At 35.8% G+C, this 23564-nt stretch overlaps 1 protein-coding gene across 1 annotated transcript in view; it reads right to left on the reverse strand.

The window, feature by feature from the left end:
• GTF3C3 (general transcription factor IIIC subunit 3) overlaps positions 1–23564 on the reverse strand; it is a 43555-nt gene continuing 19991 nt past the window's right edge. The window contains exons 10-19 of the mRNA XM_072612758.1: positions 21188–21291; positions 20466–20637; positions 17724–17926; positions 16343–16444; positions 13281–13416; positions 12563–12800; positions 11533–11723; positions 6491–6615; positions 3403–3555; positions 1–1276 (exon numbers count right to left, since the gene is read on the reverse strand). Of these exons, the coding sequence (XP_072468859.1) occupies positions 1154–1276; positions 3403–3555; positions 6491–6615; positions 11533–11723; positions 12563–12800; positions 13281–13416; positions 16343–16444; positions 17724–17926; positions 20466–20637; positions 21188–21291 (1547 nt within the window). The 3' untranslated portion in view covers positions 1–1153. The remainder of the gene's footprint in view (positions 1277–3402; positions 3556–6490; positions 6616–11532; positions 11724–12562; positions 12801–13280; positions 13417–16342; positions 16445–17723; positions 17927–20465; positions 20638–21187; positions 21292–23564) is intronic.

The raw sequence follows: 23564 nt of genomic DNA on the forward strand, positions 1-23564 counted from the left end.
TTTTTTTTACAAAAATAGTTTATTAAATTTCAACTGACACATTTTTTTCTCCAAAATGACACATTTATTCAATAAACAAAAGTTCTGCTTCTAAATTAGAAAAGTTAAGTGCATATCAGTAAAGCATTGGTAAGATTTCCCAGAAAGTAACATTTAAGATGAAAAGTTATGCCAGTTTGTCTTTTATTTCATCTTTTGTATTATCTATGGAATATTCTGAGGTCTCTAACCTTAACCAGTTTACCAGCTTCCACAATCATCACGGTGACCAAAGCCACAACAAGCAAAGAAGCTGTGATTCCCCCTTTCCCCAGTACATGATTTTTTGAACTGGTCCAGTCTTTGCTAGAGTGGTATCTGTTTCACAGAAATAGTCACAACCTTGATAACAGAGAGCTAACAAGACATCAATGGGCAGCATAAACATGAAAAATTCAATTAAACTGAGAAAACAAAACAACCTATTGGATTAATTTTGCACTAAGGGACTAAAGCACCTGGCTGCTTTTGTCTGATGGACATAGTCTTTCCTTAGCCAGAGAATATTGATTTATTGAAAGTGTGTGAAAATCTGGCTTCTCCAAGAGTCAAAGCAAAAAGGTTGAAACACAAAGTACCAAGAAACAGTTGCCTGGACAACAATCACAATATATAATGCAGTGTAATACGAAGGGTTTAAAAACACATTTGTAGCTTCTCAAGTCCTTCATTAAGAGAATATGTTTAGAAACATTAAGTCTTTGAATAGCACCTCAGAAGTTAACAAGGAACAAGGAAAAAAGAGCAGACGAATACAAAGTACTGGTTCAATACCTAATACTGCCTAGTACAGGTTCAGAACAGGTTGAGAAGTGCTTTGTTATAATTTACTAAAGGATGGGTAAAGTCTGTCCTGGAAAAAAGTTCACAAATCTAGGATGTGTACAGGAATCCATGGGGAAACACATAAAGCTACATTCCAAACAGCATTATCAAACATTTTAAAACATATATACACTTGCACTTGGTTTATAATAAAAAGAACACTTCTGAATGTTAAATAATGCCAAAATAATAATTTCCTTAAGGGTGCCCAAATCATCCATCCTGAGTCAGAAAGCAAAATGATGGTTCACAGGAATTGCATAAAAACTCCATTTCTTGCCAAGATAACTTATATAGTTCCATAGGTATACAATAGCTTTCGAGCCATTCCCATATTTCCACTGCTTTGATAAATCAGCGACAAGTTGTATGCAATATCTCTTCGCAAATCTAACTGGTCACTTTCAATACCCTGCGATAAAAGAGGGAAGAAAGAAGCATGGAAAATCCATTACATTTGGCACTGCCACCTGGGAGAACAGCATAACAGAAAACGCAGTTTTAGAAAGGAACTTAGCTTAAATTAGCTCGTAAAGTTCAGGCATCAGTAAAAGAAGATTTATATAGTAATTTGAGAGTTTCTATCAGTGAAGCAAAAAGATCATTTCTCCTAAATTTTAAATGTTTATATCATCAAATAGAATTTTTAACAGTATTCAAGCCACCAAAGGCCTCTAGTATCTTGTACAGACATCACACAATTATATTAAACACTCGCAGGATACACTACATATTTGTCAATTTTGACTATCACTGCACCTGACCTACAAAGGTCCAAGAACAGTCTAGATCTCTACTTGAGTAAAATGCCTGTTTTAACCAAAGATCGCAATCCCATATAAAAGGGTCTTGATTTCCTAGGTATATCAAATCAATGTTTTCTCCTTTTTATAATTTTATCAAATATTTACAAAAGACATTCCATAGTCCTTATAGAAACTGAAATAAATACGGTAAGTCTTTACCAGAAATTGCTACCTGCAACTGACCGTCCATTTGTTGGGACACAAGCAGCAAGTATTTCTACCCAGGGGAAGACTGAAAAGATTAGATCTCCCAATAGCAACTCTCTCCAAAAAATCATTGTACTTTAGTAAAGTTTCAAACACACACACACACACACACACACACACACACACACATATACTCTCTCTCTCTCTCTCTCTCTCTCTCTCTGTTTTTGTCTAATAAATGGGAATGCTGAAATTTTGTGGACTCTTTCCAAAGAGTGTATGGTGCAGCTGGAAAGAGAACTGGATCAGATATGGCTTCTAAATCACGCTTGTGCCCCTTCCTAGGGTGTGACAGACACTGGGCAAGATACTTTACTTCTTAGGGATTCAAGGTTGTAAAATGTAAAATGAAGTGGTCAAAGTTTTCTGATCTCATGGTAGTATCTGTTATAAGTTTTGATTCATGTGTCTACCATACACAGTGACTAGCAAATGGTTTTTTGCTTCTATGCTTATCTAAAAACAAGTATCTGTCTACTGAATATAAAATCTTTGTAGCAAAGAATCAAAGAGGTAGGATATATCCAACTGGAAGACTTAACAAAGTTTACCCCTAAACAGTTAAAGATCCTATCTCTTCTCTCTTAAGATATTTTAGAAAAGAACAATGTGTAAAAAACCATTCTCCAAATCAAACTACTCTCCAAATCAAACTACTCTCCAATAAATAACTCAGCAACTGAATTCAAGAGAATAGAATTATTGTTTATGCTCTAAATTCCATCTAAAATACAGGCACTGAGCTAAAATGGAAAATACCTACATGATTCTCTATAGGGGTCAAAAAAGTATTATTACCAAGATGCAAACAATTTCCCTGTCAATATTTTATCTTCAAAGTAAAAGTTGGTTTCCAAGGATAAGAAATAAAATTCTAAATTTTTCAGACTCCTAATATTTGCAAAAAGGAAGGGTTTTCTCTTCAAAATGAATATTGACTCCATATGCAATTAGGCTGGATGTCCACCAGCTACTCCTGTGGCTACTATATCATCACGTCATAAGTTTAAAACTTGTATGTTCCTGTACCTTCCAGATTTAGATTTCTTGGATTTCTAAGACCTATACATTTAAAATTTATTTCTCAATAAACCTACCTAACCTAGGCAACACTTTTTAAACTGTGGGCCATGATATAAGGCTGTGAAAAATGTGGCAAGAATAAAAGGTTTCTGAAAGCACAATGACTAGAAATTAATTTAAAATCTGTTAAAAATTAAAAAGTGTTTCTGGCAGTACTTGCCCATTTTGCACTGCACACTTTCACCGCAGCCTTGGTTCTGAACACAAAGCATGTGCACTTTGCACTGTGCATGCTCTTGGGTCATGCCATGCCAACAAATGCTACTAAAACCCAAAAAGGGGTTGTGAGTGGAAATAGGTTAAGAAGCTGTAACCTAGAGAATCATTTCAATCATATAAGCCATAATTTGTTGTACTGAGTATGCCACAAAATTTGGCTCACAAATTTATCTATAAAAAAGGAACTAGATATTCAGTTCTGAATAAAAACATATAGAAGTACCTCTAGTACAAGTGGAGGGAGTTCAAGGGCCTTTTGGTAATAATGGATTGCAATATGCATCAGTCCTAACTGGTGAAGGCCACGTCCCAGGTTATAAAATGATTCCTGGCAAGGTCCACGGAGACTCAGATACCGGTTAAGAAAGGAAAATCCCTGCAAAAGAGAAGTAACATGTAATATTAAAAAAAAGTCAAGTGCACTCTAAAATGATTCTAATTGATAAGATTTAGCTGTTTGCAATGAAATCATGAAATTATGAGTCAAATGCCAGAACATTTGGAGCTCCAGGGTTCAAATTAGCTTACTGAATGCCGATGACAAGGGTGCTCGGGTGCCTGTGCTCCGACCTCATTTCAAAGACTGTCATTTCCCCTGGCCTCAAAACACTGTCCCTGGCAGTTTCTCCCCAGTCCAAGGACACTATGCCTAGCAATGACTCATGACTGGACTCTAGCAAAACACATCTCTCTCCGTGGTATAGTAACAAACTGCACCTACGGGAATTATTACTTTGGACTGGCTCATAAAGAGATTCGGTACCCACTGGACTATCTATACCAATTCCCTACCTCTTTACGTACATCCTGGACTATTCATTATGTGTATCCAAGGCTTAAGATATATGCACATTCCCTACGTCTATCTTGTCAAACAAGATGCTGACTGTGGCAGATTATACAATCTTCAGTCAGTCAGCCCTGACCACTAGTAAACTTAGTGACATAGCAAACCTAAAATCCACACCACTCTGTGACTTTTCCTGGTGAGCTCTGGGTAAAACACCTGTGCAGGAAATACAAAAGATGCATGTTCCTTTAAGAACTGACCACTCCTAACCACTCCTTAATCCTGCCCTGAAATCACCTAATTAGCATACCTGGCACAAGTTTACTATAGTTTTTCCTATATAAACTTTAACAATAACCCTCTAAGGCCACAAACTCCTTAAGAACTTTTGCCCGCTGAATAGTGTGAAAATAAACTTTTGCCAACTTGACTTAAAGGTTGTTTGAGTCTGTGAATTCTTTCCAGAGGACCATGTCCTGTACTTCAATCCTTGAGGGGGTCCCTGAAGCCCTCAAAACCGCATCATGAAGACTGAGGCAAATCTTTTTAATTTGTGATACATGCCTAGCATTGGGAAGACCATATACTGACAAAACAGGAAAATTTTACCCTTAGAAGAAAACCCATTAAAGCACATTCTGGTGTTAACAAGGTCCCATTTGGTAAATTAAGTCTAAGGACCCTAACCCCTTTTCATACTTCCTATGAAGAGCTTCTCAGAGTGATTTTACTAGAACAGCAGAATCTTTGGGAGACTGCACTAACCCATTTTCTCACTGACGTACACAACAAAACTGTTTACTTCTTCCCCAAATGTATTTTTTTAGTCCACCCTCCATATTTACTCTTTACATAAAGCTAAAAATATTAAAGAAGCAACTATTCAGCATAAGTGTATAACTTTTAAAAAAAGGTTCTTAGCAAAAAACAATAACTGGGAAATTCAAATGTGAAGTGTGGTTAATTATACTTCCCCATGTAATGTCAGGTAATTATTAAAGATTTCCTTCAAAATATCAGTATTAAAGAATACTCCAAAATTTACATAAATTCCCATTAAAGAGGTATTATTTATGTCTGATGGAATGGAGGTTAGCTGCACTTTATGTATATAACAAAGGAAACCATATGTGTATAGTAATATGGACTATATACTCTTCAGAAGCATGGAATCTATTACACTAATGAATAATAGAAAATTAGGGTATTGATGTGAGAGAAATGTCTTAAATAACAACAGCTTATATAGCACATTTGTAGTTTACAAGGTGCTTTTCCCAAAACAACTTTGTCAGATAAAGAGTGGTACAAATATGATTATTCTACATAAGAACATAATGAGGCTGGGAAGGATACATTACTTGCTCAAAGTCACATAGATAAATGTCCTATTTAGAAGTCAAACTCAGTTTCTGACTTTAAGTCATCTTTCCAATGTGCTATACTTTCTCTCATTTTAGAATTTAAGTTAGATTAAAATTACAAGGTGACTGAGGTAGATATGAAAACAAAAGCCAGAGGAAAAAAAGAAATACATTCAGAGATGAATTCAACTTAATATAAATTATCACATCTTTTTTTGACCCAACAGAGGAATTTAAACACTATCATAAGAAGCTATCACATCCATACAGGGTAAAGGTTTACTAAAAATGAAGGTTTCTTGATAAATAAATGAAATATAACTCAAAATGTGTTAAAAAATTTAAAAGTTTAATAACATATACAGTCATTACACTAGAGAAAACTAAACTGGAGAAAATACATTTACACTTAAAGAAATAATCTTTCCACACTAGCCAGGTTATATATTCTTGATCATTCTCATGAAACTGAGCATTTGCTAGGTATACAAAGTTTGCCTGATAAATGAAAAATACCAAATGGTAGCAAAAGTGGAAAGAAGACATTCAAAGTTTTTCAGCATAAGGCACTGGTAGAAAAGAGTATATAAAAAATAGAAAACCACATTAAGGAAAACGACATGGAAGAAAAGGATAGTCTCATATGTATGCAGGAAAAACAAAAACATAGTCAATTAAAGTAGTTCATAAAAAAAACTACAAAGATGAAACACCTGTGTTTATATTATAGCAGCTTTAAAAAATCCAAACCTCACTCTTCAACTATGAAAACAGCATAAGAACTTTACGTTCAAATTTTGGCTTATAAAAACACTTGGAAAGCAGGTTAAGCATAGCCTGTTTTTTAATGCTCATCCCAGGTTTTTCTACTTTAGATATCTTAAAAGATAACTGTTGTCAGCCTTTCACTGAAATAAAAACAGGTAGATGAGTTAGTAGGGTTAACAAAAAGTGTCATCCCAACCGTATTCAATAATCTGAAAAGGCTCAGAAGTGGTCACAGCCTTAGAGTAAATAATAACTCAAGATTTCTCTAGCCTTTGTTATCTTTACAGCCCAAACCAAATATAACCAACGTAGAACATTAAACTTACTGATCAAAGTCAAGGCATCAAAAGGTCTAAAAACACAAATATGAAGAAATCAAAAGGAATTACCTGCACAATAAGTGCGTGCCTTCTTAATACATACTTCTGAGATGCCATGTGAATAAATGTTAATCCTATACACAGGCTATAGAGAGGTTCATCGGGATGGGTGCGAAAAGCCTGCACATACTGACCTAAACAGAAAAAGAAAAGGAAAAGAAGCATGATTTGAAATAAGTTCATGAGGAAACATTTTCACAAATTCAATTGAACAAACATGTATTAAGAGACTTTGCTAGGGAAACAGACAATACATTAAAATTTCCTGCTTTACAAAATCTACTAGGAGATACAACAAATACACAGATGGGGAGATTCAAAGTGATTTTTTAAAGTGTACAGTACTAACTTTGGGGAGAAAGGAAGGGAAGGAAGCCACCAGGTGACACTGGCCTGAATTAGGTTAGTAATCATGTGAGAAGAAAGTGAGGATAGAGGTCAGATACACTATCAAGATATAATAAACAAGATTTGGCATCTAGAGTAAGGGGAAAGTAAGAGTCAAGAATAACTCTGACGTTAGGAACCTGGATGACTACATAGATGTTCTCAAGAAACAGAGTAAAATGTGGGTGTAGGAGGAGACAATGTGTTCTGCCTGGGCTTTGATACGTCTGAGCTGTCGATAAGAAATCCAAGGGGAGATGTCACGAAGACAGTTGAAAAGGAAAAACTAGAGTTCATGATGGAGAATAAGGCTAGCTATATAGTCATCTGTATGAGTTGATGAGGTTACTGAGAGAAATGCTGCAGAGAAACCACAGCCTAACTTAAATAAATGTGATCATGATAATAATCCAATAAATGAGACTGAGAAGGAACATTTTCTACAGGTAGAAGAAAATCAAGAAGCAAGGTCACAGAAGACAAAGGAGGAAAAGATCCAGAAAGAGGGAATGGATTGACACTGTCAAAAATTATAAAGGAAAATTAAGAATATGAAAAAAGACATTGGATTTAGGCACTGTTTTTTTATAATCTTGGAGAAAGCAGTTTCAGTTGAGTGATGAGGTTGTAAGATGCACTGCAAAGGCTTAAGAACAATTAATGAACTTTATTTTTTGATAAATATTGTTTTTTATGATAATTTGCCACATAGCCATGTCATCTGAATATTTTCAAAGCAGATCAGAATGAAAGCTACTTTGATTTTCTAAAATAATGAACCATTTGTAGTCTACAAATCTTTATGAGAATCATGAACACATGTCCATGATTTATATAAAATGAAAATATTTTCCCTCTTAGATATTAGCTCCATTTTAATGCTAACATTTACTTGTAGATTAATATTTTCAAAAAAAATCCAATACTTTAGCAAAAGAGAGTGCACTTTACCCACAGATAATCCTGAAAATGCATACAAATAAAATAATTAAGAATCCTAAATCTAAGTTCACATAATAAATTCTTTTGTAAGGTGAAAAACTCCTAATTCATGCTCAATAAATTCATATTTGCTTAACTGAGGCACAACTATACTTTAACACACTTTGTTAAAGAAAAGCCTACACATTGTGAGTTAAGCTATTCTAACACAACAATGGAAAGAAAAGACATGTAAAAAAGCATCTATACAAGGGAAACAGTTGCACACACTTATCTAGACTGCAGCACTTCTTAAATTGCAGTGGTGACCCATAATTTAAGAAGTGCTGAGAGGGTTGCAAGTAAAAATGTTTAAGAAGTCATGATCTAGAGTGATGTTCTCTCACCAGAATTACAAATGAGACTGGGAGGCACTATTTACCAACTTTATAGATGACCTACCATGTCAACCAGAAATCTAAATTATTTAACAACATAAGATAATGGTTTAAACATGTAATACCATCATATAAATATATACTACAAGATTTATAACAATTATAGTAATAAATCAATTATAGTAATAAATTCTTATGTGCATTATAGTGTACTTTTTAAAGTTAGCAAAACACCTTACATAATCTCATTCGTGGATTACAATTTATTAATTTGATTTAATATTAAGCTCTTCTCTCCTAGGTTTATTTTTTAAGAGATATTTGCACTTACAGATACATGAAATGTGTATACAAAACAGGCACCCACACAGACACATAGACACACAGACACAGACACAGACAGAGAGAGAGAGAGAGAGAGAGAGAGAGAGAGAGAGAGAGAGAGAGAGAGAGAGACACACACACACACACACACACACACACACACACACACACACACACACACACACACACACTCTCTCTCAGATGACAGCTAGGTGGTGCAGTAGATAGAGGGCAGGGGCTGGAGTCAGAAAGACCTGAGTTCAAATCCAACCCTAGACACTGTCTATCTGTGTGAACCTGGGCCAGTCAGTTGATACTGCTTGCCTCGGTTTCCTCTCTGTAAAATAAGTTGGAGAAGGAAACAGCAAACCATATCTTTGCCAGGAAAACCCCAAATAGGGTCACAAAGAGACAGGCAAGATTGAAAAACAACCAAACAACAACTAAAAATATATGTATAAATAAAACAGACACATGTAAATATTTAAGTAAGTAGTGTTGTTTATATTTGAAGGAAAAATACAAGTTATATTGCTTTGTAATAAGTATGGTATAGTTTGTGTATGTGTATCTGTTTGTGTATCATGTTCTGATTTGTTATACGGATTCTTTCATTTATCTTAGTCTGACTACATAGCATGACTATAGTGAAAATATACTCAATAGGAAAGTATATGTAGAATCTATACAGAATTGTATGCAGTCGTGGGGAGGGAGGGAGGTAGTGGGGGGTGGGTGGGGAGGGATAAAATCGCAATTGTATGGCAGTGATTGTTAAACATTAAAAAAATAAAAAAATTAAAAAAAAAAAAAATAAGTATGGTATATAAAATCAAAATAATTCTAAACCACATGAATTATGTTTTTCCCCAAATGTACAAAGTACCATGATATCTGTGAGGGAAAAAGTTCCTTATTTCAATAACTAAAAGATCTGGAATTTCATCAGTACAGGCATTCCCTCCGCCAATACAAAACATAAACCTCTCTACAGCTTAGTAGATGGTCCTTATGGCTAAAAAATTCATCACCTATGAGCCTCTAAATTTAGTTGTGCTGACCTCTGCATAAGACCTCAGATCCATTATGAGGGCCAAGCTAATAAGACTCGCAAGATCTTATGCTCCATTAGCGTAACCTTTGAGAACCCATGGTCATCTCTACATGAAGATGGGACATCAGACTCTAGCAGAAAAAAAGTTTACTAAAAAAATTTTGTTTTTTGCAGTCTCAGATAAACACTATATTTATCAAACCATAAGATAATATGTATTCCAAGAAAAATCAAAAATTTTAAGCTGTCAAGTTCTTTATTTCAATACCTCACAATTTTCAGGGTTCAGAAAAGAAGTAATCCTGACCCTCAGCACCATATGATACAAGGGCATTTTAGGTAACATTTTTTTTCTTGGGAAGTAAAGGAGAAGGAGGTCTGGAACTTGATAAATATACTTTTATCAGGAATGAGAATCTCCTGTGGGTTACTATGGATAAAAAATCATTACCTGCCAGCAAACTTTCTGGTGATATAAACTTCTAGCAACTGGACCACAGAATCAACGTCCACACTAGGACTGTACTCAAAGACTTTCCAACAGAGTCAGTCAAAAGTTATATATTAAGTACCTATGAGGAGCCAGGCACTGTTCTAAGCACTGGTGATACAAAAAAAAGGCAAAAGATAATCCTGACCTCAAGGCACTCACAATCAAATAGGGAATACAACATACAAGCAACTATGAACAAACAAGCTATATAAAGGATAGATAGGAAATCATCAACAGAGGGAAGTCACTAGAATTAAGAAGAACTGGGAAAGGCTTCCTGTAAAAAGTAGGATTTTAGTTGGGACTTGAAGGAAGCCAGGAGGCAGAAAAGAGAAGGAGGTATATTACAGGCATTGGGGACAGCCAGAGAAAATGTATAGAGTCAAGAGATAAAGTGTTTTGTTTAAGGGACAGCAAGGAGGGTATTGTCACTGGAGCAAAGGGCATGGGGAGGGCAAAGAAATGTACAAGAAGACTGGAAAGGTAGATGGGAGCTACGTTATGAAAGGCTCTGAACACAAATAGAAGATTTTGTATTTGGTTCTGCAGAGGACAGGGAGCCACTGGAGTTAACTGATTGGGGGACTTGGGAAGGGGTCTTGTTGTGACATGGTTAGACCTACGTGTAAGTAGGACCTACCACAACTTGTCCTCTACTCCACTAACCCAGTTTCATCTCCACACCAGAATGGGGCATCAAAGGAGGACTTCAAAGGAAGGGATAATCCCACACTGAATTTTATTCAACTTTTCAAATATACAAGGTCCTGAATGTTTTTTGAAGGAGACAGGAAGGGATAAAAGATTGTGGTTTCCTTTATGTTTCCACAATATTTAAGAAAAAACATAGGAAACAAAAATCCAACATCCCACTATTTTTGAGATACTCTTTCCTGAGAATTTAAAAATATGAATGAGGACATCAAGCTGTTAAATAAGCAAAAATGGAAAACATGGTCCTTTAAGCAGAAGAACGTATATAAATAACTTTAAATTTCAAAGCATCTGCTTAGCTTTAATTTTTTTTAATTTCTTCTTATAACAATTTGCCAATATATTAATTAGTTTTCCCTGAACAAATTAGAATAAAAAAGCACAACAAAAAAAAAATCTTGATCTGTGTAGGTCTGTCATAAAAAAACACTTTGGTTTAAATTTTCAGGACAAAAATTCTTAAAAAATAAAAATTTAAATTCAATAAACATTTATTTATCTCTACCTTTATGAAGAATATATGATAAGCTCTAGGGAAGATACAAAACAAAACAGTCCATGCACTCATGAAGTTTACTGTCCAGTAAAGTCAAGGAGTTTAAATCTGTTGACACTTCTGAAGTTAAAAACGCAAAATTTATTTGAGAACTAAACTATGTAGTTAAAAAAAGAATTCTCTGTTATAAAAAACACGTATAAAACACAAACTCAATGTAAAATAAATTGTGAAAAAGCCACAGTAACATGTGATGATACTTACCAAGCGCATGTTTGAAACTACCAGATACAAATGCATTGTGCCCATTTAAGACACACAAAGCATGATTATCTGGGTTTTTGAGCATTAATCTAAGACAAAAACGATGGTGTCGTACGTCTTGAGAATGCATAGTAACTTGATTAAAGATGTTCCACAACTGAGGTTTATTCACATTTTCCATGAGCATAATCCTAAAATTAAAGCAAAAGGAGAAAGGTACACAACAACACTCACACAATCACCCTCCTGCTCTGCAATCAAGTAATCAGTCAGCAGTGAGCTATAAGCACCACCATTAGGAAAAGCAGGATACTGCCGGCTCTTTTGAACAAAATCTATTCAGTGAAAGCTCTCTCCTGGGGAATGATGTAGGAATTAATTTTTTACAACTTTAGGACCAGTTTTTAAATAAATATAGGAACTTCAATGCAAAGAAACAAAAGCAATTGCTTTAAGGTTAGCCACCTTTTGTACCCTGCCAATCCATAAAAGAATAATAACAGCACTTTTTTAGTGCTATGTGCTGGGCACTGGGCTAAGGGCTTTACCTATTATCTCATTTGATTCTCACAACAGTCCTGGGAGATAAGTAAAAATAGTGATGATGAGGCTGATGATGATGATGAAGATAGCATGACAAAAAGTTACAATTTATATAGTGTTCACTATATGCGAGGCACTGGTCAAAGCACTTTTTACAAACATCTCATTTGATCTTCATAACAACCTTCGAGGTAGGTTGTTACTATGCCCATTTTACAGATAAGGAAACAGGCTGAAGGATGTTAAGTGACTTGCCTAGAGTCCTACAGCTAGTATGTGCCAGAGCTTGGATTTGAACTCAGGTCTTCCAGACTCCAGGCCTAGTGCTCTATCCCCTGGGCCACTAGCCGCCCATGAGCACTGAAAAGCAGGAGCAAAAGAAGTGACTCTGAACAACAAAGAGAAACAAACTCCAAAGCCGATGAACACAACCTCCTTCCTATGACAAAAGATCTAGAAGACCGTAATCACTGCAGTGGAGTCTCACCTGATATAGTTGTATGCTTTTCTAAAGTTTTTGTCGAGAATTGCAGCTGAAAGACCAAAGTATTCAAGCTCTTTGCGTTTCTGCCGATCATCGTAAAATGAGTAATATTCCAGTGAAGAATCCACCAGGAGCTCGGCCTCCTGAAATCGGGAGAGATCACACAGGGAGTAGATGGCCTTCAACAGCAGGTTCCACCAGTCATCTTTTGTCAGGACACTTGTGAGTACAGCAAATATGGCTGAAATGGCAGCAAGGTACCTCAGTTTAGAATACTGTTTCCAAGATATAAAAAAGTATTAAACAGAAAAAATAATGCTTCAAGGAAAACCTAAATGTATCAAAGCCTCAGGTGAATCACTAACCATTAATTGTCTACCATGTGTCAAAGACTAGGCTAGACTCTGGGATCACAAAGACAAAAACTAAGTGGTCTCTGCCCTCGAGCATTGTACATTCCATCACAGAATATATGTGTATAACAGAAAAACATAAGCAAACATGTATCTGTATACAAGGAAGAGGCTACCTTATAATAACCTACACATAAGATGATTCCAACTGACTTCCTGGTACTTCTCACCAAAAAAAAAGATGAAGAAGTAATTTTATTCTAATAATTATGCAGATTCATGCCAGATTCCAAACCTGTGAAATTTTTTTTTAATTTTAAAAAAACTTACATGAACACAATATTTTTTAAACAAATAAAACTAATTACCTTTTGCATCACAGTTTGCTGTCTCTTGGTCATTGTTGTCTGATATCTTGTCTCTTGATACTTTAATCAGGTATAGATGTCTTTCCCCTGACTTGGAACTGGATATCAAACACACCTGGGCTCTATTCATTGCTACCTAAAATTAAAGATAATATGAGGTTTTTCCTCACATCAAAGCTTAATCTATCTATGTATAAGAAAAGGAGTCTTACACTTTAAAATAAAGCCAGTGTCAAAACTGCAACTTCTAGGTTTTACCATTCAGAAATAAATGAAAAACCTTTTACTTCTATGAACAATCTCAACACAATCTAGACCATGATCTGAGTCCAGGGTAGAAAAGAATATCAAATTATTTTATGTGGTTCAGGCTCACAGGCAGAAGAAAAGATTGGTCAGTAAAGTCAATAATTTATGACATAATTATCTGTGGAACTAAGTGACTGTAACACCATTATGATTTTTCTAAATATTAACACAAATGTGATTGTATTGAGTCTGCTAATGTAGACAGATTTATTTACTATGCTTTAACTTAGCCAAAACAAGAACTCCAAAGTCCATTTTTGTGGGAACTTTGAGTTATGGACTGAGTGCCAAAGTTCATTTTTTTCCTTACACTTTATTTTTCCAATCACTTTTGGTTCTATCCGTGTTTCTGGGTAAGCCAAAGGTGCAAAATAAGCAAAAACCACACTTCATTTAAATTCAGGACCTTTCATGACTCTAACGTACAAATTAAGCAAAATAGCCACTAACCACAGAAACTAACTTAAAGTCCATCTAGTTCAACCCTGGCTAATCCAGCTTGATGGCATCCCTAACAAATGCTTATCCTACTCATCTGCTTGACGGGCAGTATAGTATAGTGGAAAGGATGCTGGATCCAAATGCAAAGACCAGGGTATGAATTCTGGATCTTAGCACCCACGTGGCCTTTTCTATGCCTTAATTTCCTCATCTACAAAATAAAGGGGTTGGTCTACACAATCTAAAAAGGCCTGTCAATTCTAAATCCTGTGAATCATCTAGTGAACAAACTCTACCTTACAAGGCAGCTCATTCTATTTTTTAATAACTCTAATTACTAAGAATTTCTTCCATTACCACTGTCACAGCTCTACCTCTTTACTCCTGTAATGGGATCAATGCTCTCCCTATTGCTAACAGTCCACCACATCCACAAAACTGTGCACTGTATTCCAGCCATCTTTCTGTCCTGCCGTACCCCACCTTTTTTCTACCTCTAGCTCTGAAAAACAGGAATCAACACCACCATTTTTGGAAAGGGAATGTCTTCTCTAGCAGATTGCTGCCTCTATCATTCCCACTCTCTCACTTACCTTCAAACTCTCCCTACCAACTGTCCACAAATAGGCTCACATCTCTCCCATCCTCAAAAACTCTCACTTGATCCACCCACCCTCACAAGCTATCACCCCATATCTCTCTTTCTTTTGTAGCTAGACTCTAAGAAAACCATCTACAATAGATGCCTCCACTTCTTTCCTCTTACTCCCTTAAGTCTGGTTTTCAACATCATCACTCAACCAAAACTGCCCTTTCCAGAATGACCAATTATTTCTTAATTGCCAAATCTACTGGCCTTTTCTCAATACTCATCCTTCCTGATCTACCTGAAGCCTCTAACACTTTCAAATGACCATCTTTTCCTTGATACTCTGTGCTCTCTCTAGGTACCCATGACCCATTCTATCCTGGTCCTCCTTCTGTCTGCTATTCTTTCTCTGGATCTTCATACAGGTCATATTTGCTAAGTATAAAGTGTCTCCCAGAGCTTTACCCTGGGCATTCTTCTCCTTCTATACCGACTTCCTTGGCAATCTCATTAGCTCCTATTTAATTATCATGTCTACACGAGTGATTCTCATATCTACCTCTGACCTAACTCATATGTCCACTTGCCTATTAGATATCTCAAATTGGATGTACTACAGACACATTAAACTCAACATGTTCAACACTAAATTCATTATCTTTTCCCTCAAATCCTTCCCCCTTCCAAGATTCCCTATTCATGTTGAAGATACCCTGCCCTTCTCCCCAGTTACAAAGGTTCTCAACCTGGGAGTCATCCTCAAATCTTCACTCTCTTTCACCCCACTACACCCAATCTGCTGCCAAGGGCTGTCAACTCTACTTTCACAACTTCTCTGGCTTATGTTCCTTTTTTTTTCCTCCAACACTACTAACTCCCAGAGCAGATCCTTATAGCCTCACACTTGGGCTATTGCCAATACCTTTATTCTAGCTCTCCCTGCCTCCATTTTCTCCCCATTCCAGTCCTCTCCATTCAGCTCTATTCAATTAACTCCAATGGTTCTCTACCACCTTTGAGAATCAAATATAAAACCCTCTCTTTGGCATTCAAAGCCCTTCACAACCTGGCCCCCATCTACCTTTCCAATCTTCTTACACCTTACTCATCCCGAGGTACGAATCCTGTGACACTGGACTCCTCATTGTTCTTCGCACAAGACACTTCATTTGACTGTGCATTCTCCTAGGCTTGGAATTCTCTCCCTTCTCATCTCTGCCTCCTGGCTTCCCTAGCTTCCTACAAGTCCCAGCTAAAATTTCATCTGATCCCTTTTAATCCAAGTGTCTTTCCTGCTATCTTCAATTTATCCTGTATATAGCTATATAGCTTGTTTGTACGTAGTTGTCTTCAACTTGTCTCCCCCATTAGACTGTGAACTCTTTGAGAACAAGGACTACCCTTTACCTTTTTTTTGTATCCCCAGTACTTTGCACAGTACTTTCCACATAGCAGGCACTTAATAAACATGCTCACTGACTCAGTTCACTCATCATCTCTGTGACTTCTTAAATGAAACCTCCCCTCCTTGGTCACCAATCCCCTACATATCTTGTCTTTCCACATTAAAACATAAGCCCCTTGAGTGTAAGGGTTATCTTGTGATAATCTGTATCCCCAGCTTGGCAGAATTAATACTTGACTAAATACTTTTTATTCATTCATTCTATTGAGTCAAAATCTGCTTCCCTGTACTTTCCATCCATTTGTTTTAATTACTTACTTTTAAAAGCATTGCTAACATGGTAAGCAAGGTATCCACATATCCATACATTTTGCCTTGTGAGTACAGCAGTGTGGAACGATGGAGCAGTAACTTCAGTTCCTAAGTAAATATGAAAATGACAAATGGTTTGATGACCATTCATTTGCATATAAAGGAAATCAGTTTTAAAACTTTAATTTAAAATGTCTGTTTCATAAATTGTGGCCTTTAAGATTTGACTCAAATTCCACCTTGCATAGGGTCTACCCACATCCAATGCCTTCCCTCTGAGATCACCTTCAATGAACACTGTATGTGTCCCATATAGAAATGGTTGTTTCTATGATATCCCCCCATTTAGAATAACTAATAAATCACTAGAAATGTTCTGGGCACTGTTTTCACTGAGATATAATTGGAAAAGATAAATCGGTGAAATCCAAGTTTTGATTTCACTTTCCAAAAACACACTAACTTTAATGTATTCAAACCAAACTTTTGAATTTAAATTTTATCGCCTCATTTATATGTGGATATAAACTATATTCTCAAATGTCCTACTCCAATGCCTCATTAAGGCATGGAATTAAGCCAGGTGGTCAAAAAGTAATGTTGCTGGAATGTAAAACCTGTGAGTTCCAACATTCGTTTGGAAAGGCTTTATTTAGAGTCTTAGCGATCAACTATTTATCTATGTTGTAAATGGATCAAATCTTTACAATTCTTTTATCAACACTGGGTTTTCATATTAATAATTCAAGTAAGTGACACACTTAAGAGAATGGTCATAAAATCTGAAAGGTCAGAGAATTTCATGGTTATGGGAAAAGACCCAAAGGAGAAGTTCATCCCTTTATACTTGAAAATTACTCTATAACTTAATATTTAATTTGTCTTTCCTATTTTTTTCATATCTCTGTCTCTTGTCCCAGCTTTCAGCAGTAATCAGAAAGTACACATTTTACCACCTAGGCTAATCCAGGTCCTGTCATTCTTTTTAAAATTACCTATACTTCTAATACTAATCCAGAAGAAAAAGTTACTCTTATCAGCTACAAAAAAAATTATAAGACATAATTTTCAGAAAAAAAAGTGAAGTCCAGAGAGGCTCATAACCAGAGAAGCAATAACTTCTTTTTTGCCACTAATCACGTATCATTCTATGAGACTGTGGAGAAACTAGTGGATAAAGTATTGATACCGATAGAAGCACAGATCATTTGTAGTATACCTTAGTATAAATTATATATGTTTCATTTATACTTTATCTCTGCTACGAATTACATTACTATTTAGCTTAAACTGTATGGGGTGTCAACAGCTGGAAAGTGTAGAAAAGGATGAACACCAAGTACTATAGAAAAAGAAAAAAACTCAGAAAGTATGATGCACATCTGACCTGCTGTGCAGCATTTGCATCTTGCGCCAGAGTATCTGGATCATACATTGGTTCCAGGGCCTCCAGAGCTTTTTCAGGACGACCCAGCTGCTGTTGAAGAGTGGAGAGGGAAATTCTTGCATCCAAATGTAATGGAGCCAGGTCAACCACTTTTCCATAGCTTTCTGCAGCACGTTCCATATAACCTAAGGCTTTTAGACATTCTACAGAAACATTAAAAAAAAAAAAAGACAAAACAGAAAGACTATAATTTTACATAATGAAACATAAAATTTTAACAGTTCTCAGTATTATAACTAGAGTAATTTCCCTAAGTTACCCTAACCCAAAAAGTTATATTCATAAAGAAAAGGTTTCTGTTAAAAAAAAAAAAATCAAAATTAAGCACAAAGATTAGAAAAGGAATTTTAACATTGTGAAAAGTTTAACAGTTAATTATGACAGTCATAAATAAAACCTATACAGTACATATATGATCAAAATACTTAAACGATCTGAAATGAATATTTAAAGAATAGATGTAACTATGGCTCAAACTAGGTGGGATGATAACAAATTACTCAACTATTATTTTGCGTCGGTTTTCTCTACCAAAGATCATGATCTTGAGATCATTAATGAAAGAACAAAAGAAGAAAGTTAATTTCAAGATGAAAGAAGAAGAAATGATATCACCATAAAGTACCATAAGTAAGTTCAAGCTGATAAGGAAAAATGCACTATTATCTGCGCGTGTGTGCATGTGTGCATGCGTGCGTGTGTGTGTGTACATTAAAGTACTAATCACTATGAAGGACCTTTGAAAGACTTACAGATTATAGGACAGGTTCCAAATGGAAGGAGGTAAGCATATGTTCCAAATTGGGGGGGGGGAGGGGAGGAAATTAAAAAAAAAAAAGGAAAGGAAAGGAAATCTGTAAACTACACTTCCAGGAAAAATTTTAAAACATATTATGAAATAGATGATTAATGAACAACTAGGAAAGGAAGCAGTGTCACAAAAACCCAGCCTGGCTTAATCATATGAAATTATGTCCTATTAATCTCCATTTATTTTTTATCACAGTTACTAAACCTGTAGATTGGAGGAATGTCATGGGTATTCACCACAGACCTGCTCACTGTCATTTCCCTGCTCAGCAACTCCAAAGGTTCCCTATTACTTCTAATTCTTCTATCTCACAACCTGGCTAGAACCTACTCTTGTAGCCTTTTCAAATCTCAACTTCCCTCACCCACGACACTCGGGCCACTTCTCTGCATTTGTGCCCGTATAAATTTCCCTTTCACTTCCACTTCTTCAAATCTGCAAGTTCCTTCAAGATTAATTCTAAGCCTCATCATCTACATAAGGTTTTGAGTGATCCACCCAATACCTACTATTCTTCCCACCAAAACTACAATAGTATATACTTACACCTGTATACAGTTTCCCCCAATAGAACATAAATACCTTGAGGGTACAATTTTTGTCTTTGTATCCCCAATAACTAGCATAACACCTAGAATGTAGTAGGCATTTAATAAATCTTTGCTGACTGACTGACAGCATCGCATTCAATGTCTGTTCATCCTGTACAACTTTAACCCTGGATTACAGCAGAGTATACAACAAAGATTTTTCATATTATACTTGTGGACAAGATGGAAAGATGAAAGAAAGATGGCAATTAAGATTAGGTTGATCGAGAATTGGTTGAATGATCATAGAGACCCAAAAGATAACCATGGATGGTTTGATGCCAACTTATAATGAGATCTCTAGTGAAGGTACATGGACTTATGCTGTTCAGTACACACTAATTAAATTAGGAGATGACATGAAGCTGAGAGGAATAATAAACGTACTGCATAAGAATAATTATCAAAAAAATCTCAACTGGCAATGATAGATCAAATCTAACAAATTGAAATGTATAAAGTACACATTCAAGTTGGGCAAATTACAACCTGAGTTCAGCTTCTTCTTCTGTAAAACAGAAGTAATACTGACTTTATCTATTTTGTGAGTTTGTGGAGATAAAATGAAGTAATGCATGCAAAAATGCTTTTTAAAGTATAAAACATTCAACAAATGTAAGCTATTAAATTTCATACAAAAATTTATTTTTAGAATAATAAATCTGTAAATTTGTTCAGTCACTTTTCTTGGCAAAGATACTAGAGTAGTTTTCCATTTCCTTCTCTAAATAAATCTATAAAGGCTCAAGTAAATAGAGATATATATATTTCCCCAGATATTGTAAATAATGATCTGGATTATGTAAGTAACTCCATGTTCCCACAAGAAATACAGTGGAGAGAGCTCTGGTTTTGGACCCAGAGGCTCTAGGTTTAAATCTTACCTCCATACTTCCTATCTATGTGCCCTTGGACACCTCCTTAACCTCTCTAGGCCTCAATATCATCATCTATAAGATGAGCAGATTTGACCAGATGAGGAAATGCCCCTTAGGGCCTTAAACAATGATCCAGTAGAAGATATGACATAGGTGAATACACTAACCCTTTTAAACTGGAATGTTATTTAGTAAATTATTTTTCTAGTGTGCTATTAAGTTCCAGCCTGTGACTGTTGAAAATTAAAGAAATAATTTTGTTTTCCATATTAAAACATTAATGACTTGCTGAAAACTACAATACATCTGGAGTTGGTTTTTTTAATACTAGCATTTCAAACATTTATTAGCATCCTGAAAGGGAGTTGCCTCCCAAAATGTAAAACTATGTCAAGATTTTTACCTGCATGCCGGAGCCAGACTACTGCTAGGTTATATCTTTCTGAACAGACTAATGCAGTGAGAAGAGGAAGTGCAGAATTATATTCGCCAACATCAAGAAAAGCTTCAGCAACATCAAGATACAAGTCTCCCATATCTTCAGGATTCTGTTCCACTAGTGTGGTCAGGAGCGACTGTCATCACACAAAACAAGGGTTTCAGGTCCACATTCAGAGGATAAATACAAATGTATGTAAATGTATATTTCAGTTTAACTCAAAAACAAACCAATCTTATCAAGAAAGACGAGTAGCAATAATCAATGAGTTTCCAAATTTAATAGGAGGAAAATCACAGAGTGGCTCTTATCAGTTCTGTCTAGAGAAATGAACTAGTGAACTGTACCTTATGGAAGATAAAGAATTACATGAGTAGTATTTAATCAGGAAAAAAAGAATTGTGTCTTAACATGTACTCAAAGAAAACCCAACTGTCTTTTAAAGGGTCTAATTTCTAATTCTAATCAAATCTGGTTTCATTTTTAAAAGGAAAAAAGCAATTAACTCAATTTCAAAGAAGAAATTATAAGGATTGGGTAGAAATCACAATAAATAGTCATAATAAATTCCCTGGCTCTAAAGAAATGTGAATAATCTAGATCCAGGTTACAATTTCTGACACATGGGTAAAATGATGGCAACTTTGCAAAAAACAAGCTCCTTTAGGGCAACTCTTTTTACTTACATCAAGTGGATCAAGGATGTTCAGGTGAACCAAGCACACCATCAATTTAACAGTGATATCAATTGGCACTCCTTCAGGTATAGTGCAAGTAACTTTTTCTTCAGCTGCAGAAATAAAAGAATTTATATAAAATAATTTCTCATCTCTATATATAGCCTTTATACAAAATAAAGCAATGGTTTCTAAACATTTTTCATCATACACACCTATTAGTAAAGTTTCTGAGCACAACCCCCCCATATGTATATACTTATAAATGTAAATACTACTGTGAAACACAGTGAAGAGTTGAAAATTACACCAAGATTCTGAACCTGGATGCCTGAAGGATGGTGGTATCCTAGATAGTAAAAAGAAAATTGGAAAGAAAAGAGAAAAGATAATGTAATAATATGTACAATAAAGATCACAACCTCTCTGTGACTGCTCATGTCTTAAAACTTACTGTTTCATCCCAAATGAAAATGGGGAACAGTCCCTGCTCTGGTGCACAGAGGCTGTCCTCTATCACAGCCACAAGGGAGAACAGAAGGAGAAAGGGTCATTGGAGACAGAGTCATTTTTCCACTGGCATCTATGTAGTGGCTGCAGTGGATGCCAAGTGGTAGTAAAATGCCAAATTTAGAAGTAAGGTGAAGCTTATGCCCCTGCGCAGGCAAGGGACCTGGGAGTGTGTTAAAAGGATAACAGTAGGTGAGGGTGTATTTGAATTAAGTTCCACAACTGGCCACTGTGTGAAGGGTGGAATTTGATTCACCTTTCCTTCCTCTGACTGGGTGATTGAACACTCCTTGGAGGTAAGCCACAGTCCCCACATTAGCACAACATTAATGATGCAAAAATCCTGGGTTTTTCTCTATAATGACTAGCTAACTACAGCCATATTTTTTTAAAAATGCTAAAAGTTTATACCTTCTTTATCTTCATCTCAGAACACAGGTATCTCCTTAGTATCTAACTAATATTTCAGTTAACATCTTTAGTAACTAACACAAGCTAACATCCTGAAAACCTTCAAAAACACTCCACCTCTAGATATAAAAAAACTGAATCTGGCTTTCTTACACAGAGGTTGGTCTAACATTTAACATAAAGAGATTTCATTTGCATTTGAAAAATAACTTACATTTTATAGTAAATAAATCTCAATTTTATTAAAAAGCATAATCTTCTCAGTTCAGAGAAACACCAGGGACAGGAAAAACCCCAAAATGCAACTTGGAAACAATGAAATCAAAAGATTAAAAAGCTAATAATGCAGGAAATTTGTTTCAGAAAGTTAGTCATAGAATGATGTTGCAACAGTGAACTTGGTTTAAAACGTACTGAGGCAAAGTTTAGACCAAGCTAATCAAGATTTCAAAACTATGAGACTGTAATTATCAGCCATTTGTATTGTTAATATATTTTTGCTTAATTTGAAGATCTTTCCCACCCATTAATAGGTCCATATGACCTGTTTAAATCACAAGGAAGCCTACATCACATGTGGTGGGAAAAGATGGCTGAAGAGGTGGAACAGGAAGGTTGGAGTAGAGCTGGGAGAAGTTGGTGAAAGCAGTTAGGGCAGAAGAGAGAAAGGACACAGGTAAGCACAGGTGGTGTTTGCTTGTGGGAAGGCTTGGGGGGGGAGGCAGGGGGGTGGTGTGGGGGGTTTGAAGGGAAAGGGGGGAAGGCTTGAGAATGGCGTTGTCCCCTGCAGTGCTAACACGTATTGACTTCTTGGTTACTACGATGGGATTTGGCTTTCTGGTGTCTGCATAAATGTTTTTCTTCTGCCTTCTATATGAAGAGTGTGTTGTACTTGTGATGCATAACTATACCAGCATATTCATAGTCACCCTTGGTGCTGTGAACATTGCCGTGGTGATACACCATCTTTATTGCCTTTATTTATCTTTATTATCATAGTTCTTTAATCTTGTCATTAAGAGGAAAAGTCATGTCATAGTTTATTATCATTCAGATATTATATGTAAAGTCATAAGATCATAGAGCTGGAAGGAACTTGAGAGGTTTTTATCATTATGACTGTCTAAACCTATACCAAAAATCTATTTTCATGTCATTGTAGATAGATCAATACTACTTTGATGATATTCATAGTCACTAAAAGCCAAAACCTCATTTTTGCCTCTTCCTTCTTTTTCCTCCCATATCCAATGAGATGCCAAGTCTTGTTAATTCCACCCCCACAATATCTCTGATATCCCTTCTCTGTATTTAAGCCTAATTCAACCTAATTCAGACTCTCATTACTTTTTACCTGGTCCACTATAAAAGTTTCCAGATTCTAGGCTTCTGGTTTCTCTAGTTTCTAATCCATCACCCATACAAGCTGTCAATATAATCTTCCTGAGGTTCAAGTAAGACCATA

The sequence above is a fragment of the Notamacropus eugenii genome, chromosome 5 (assembly GCF_028372415.1).
Source record: "Notamacropus eugenii isolate mMacEug1 chromosome 5, mMacEug1.pri_v2, whole genome shotgun sequence".
Taxonomy (NCBI): Eukaryota; Metazoa; Chordata; class Mammalia; order Diprotodontia; family Macropodidae; genus Notamacropus; species Notamacropus eugenii.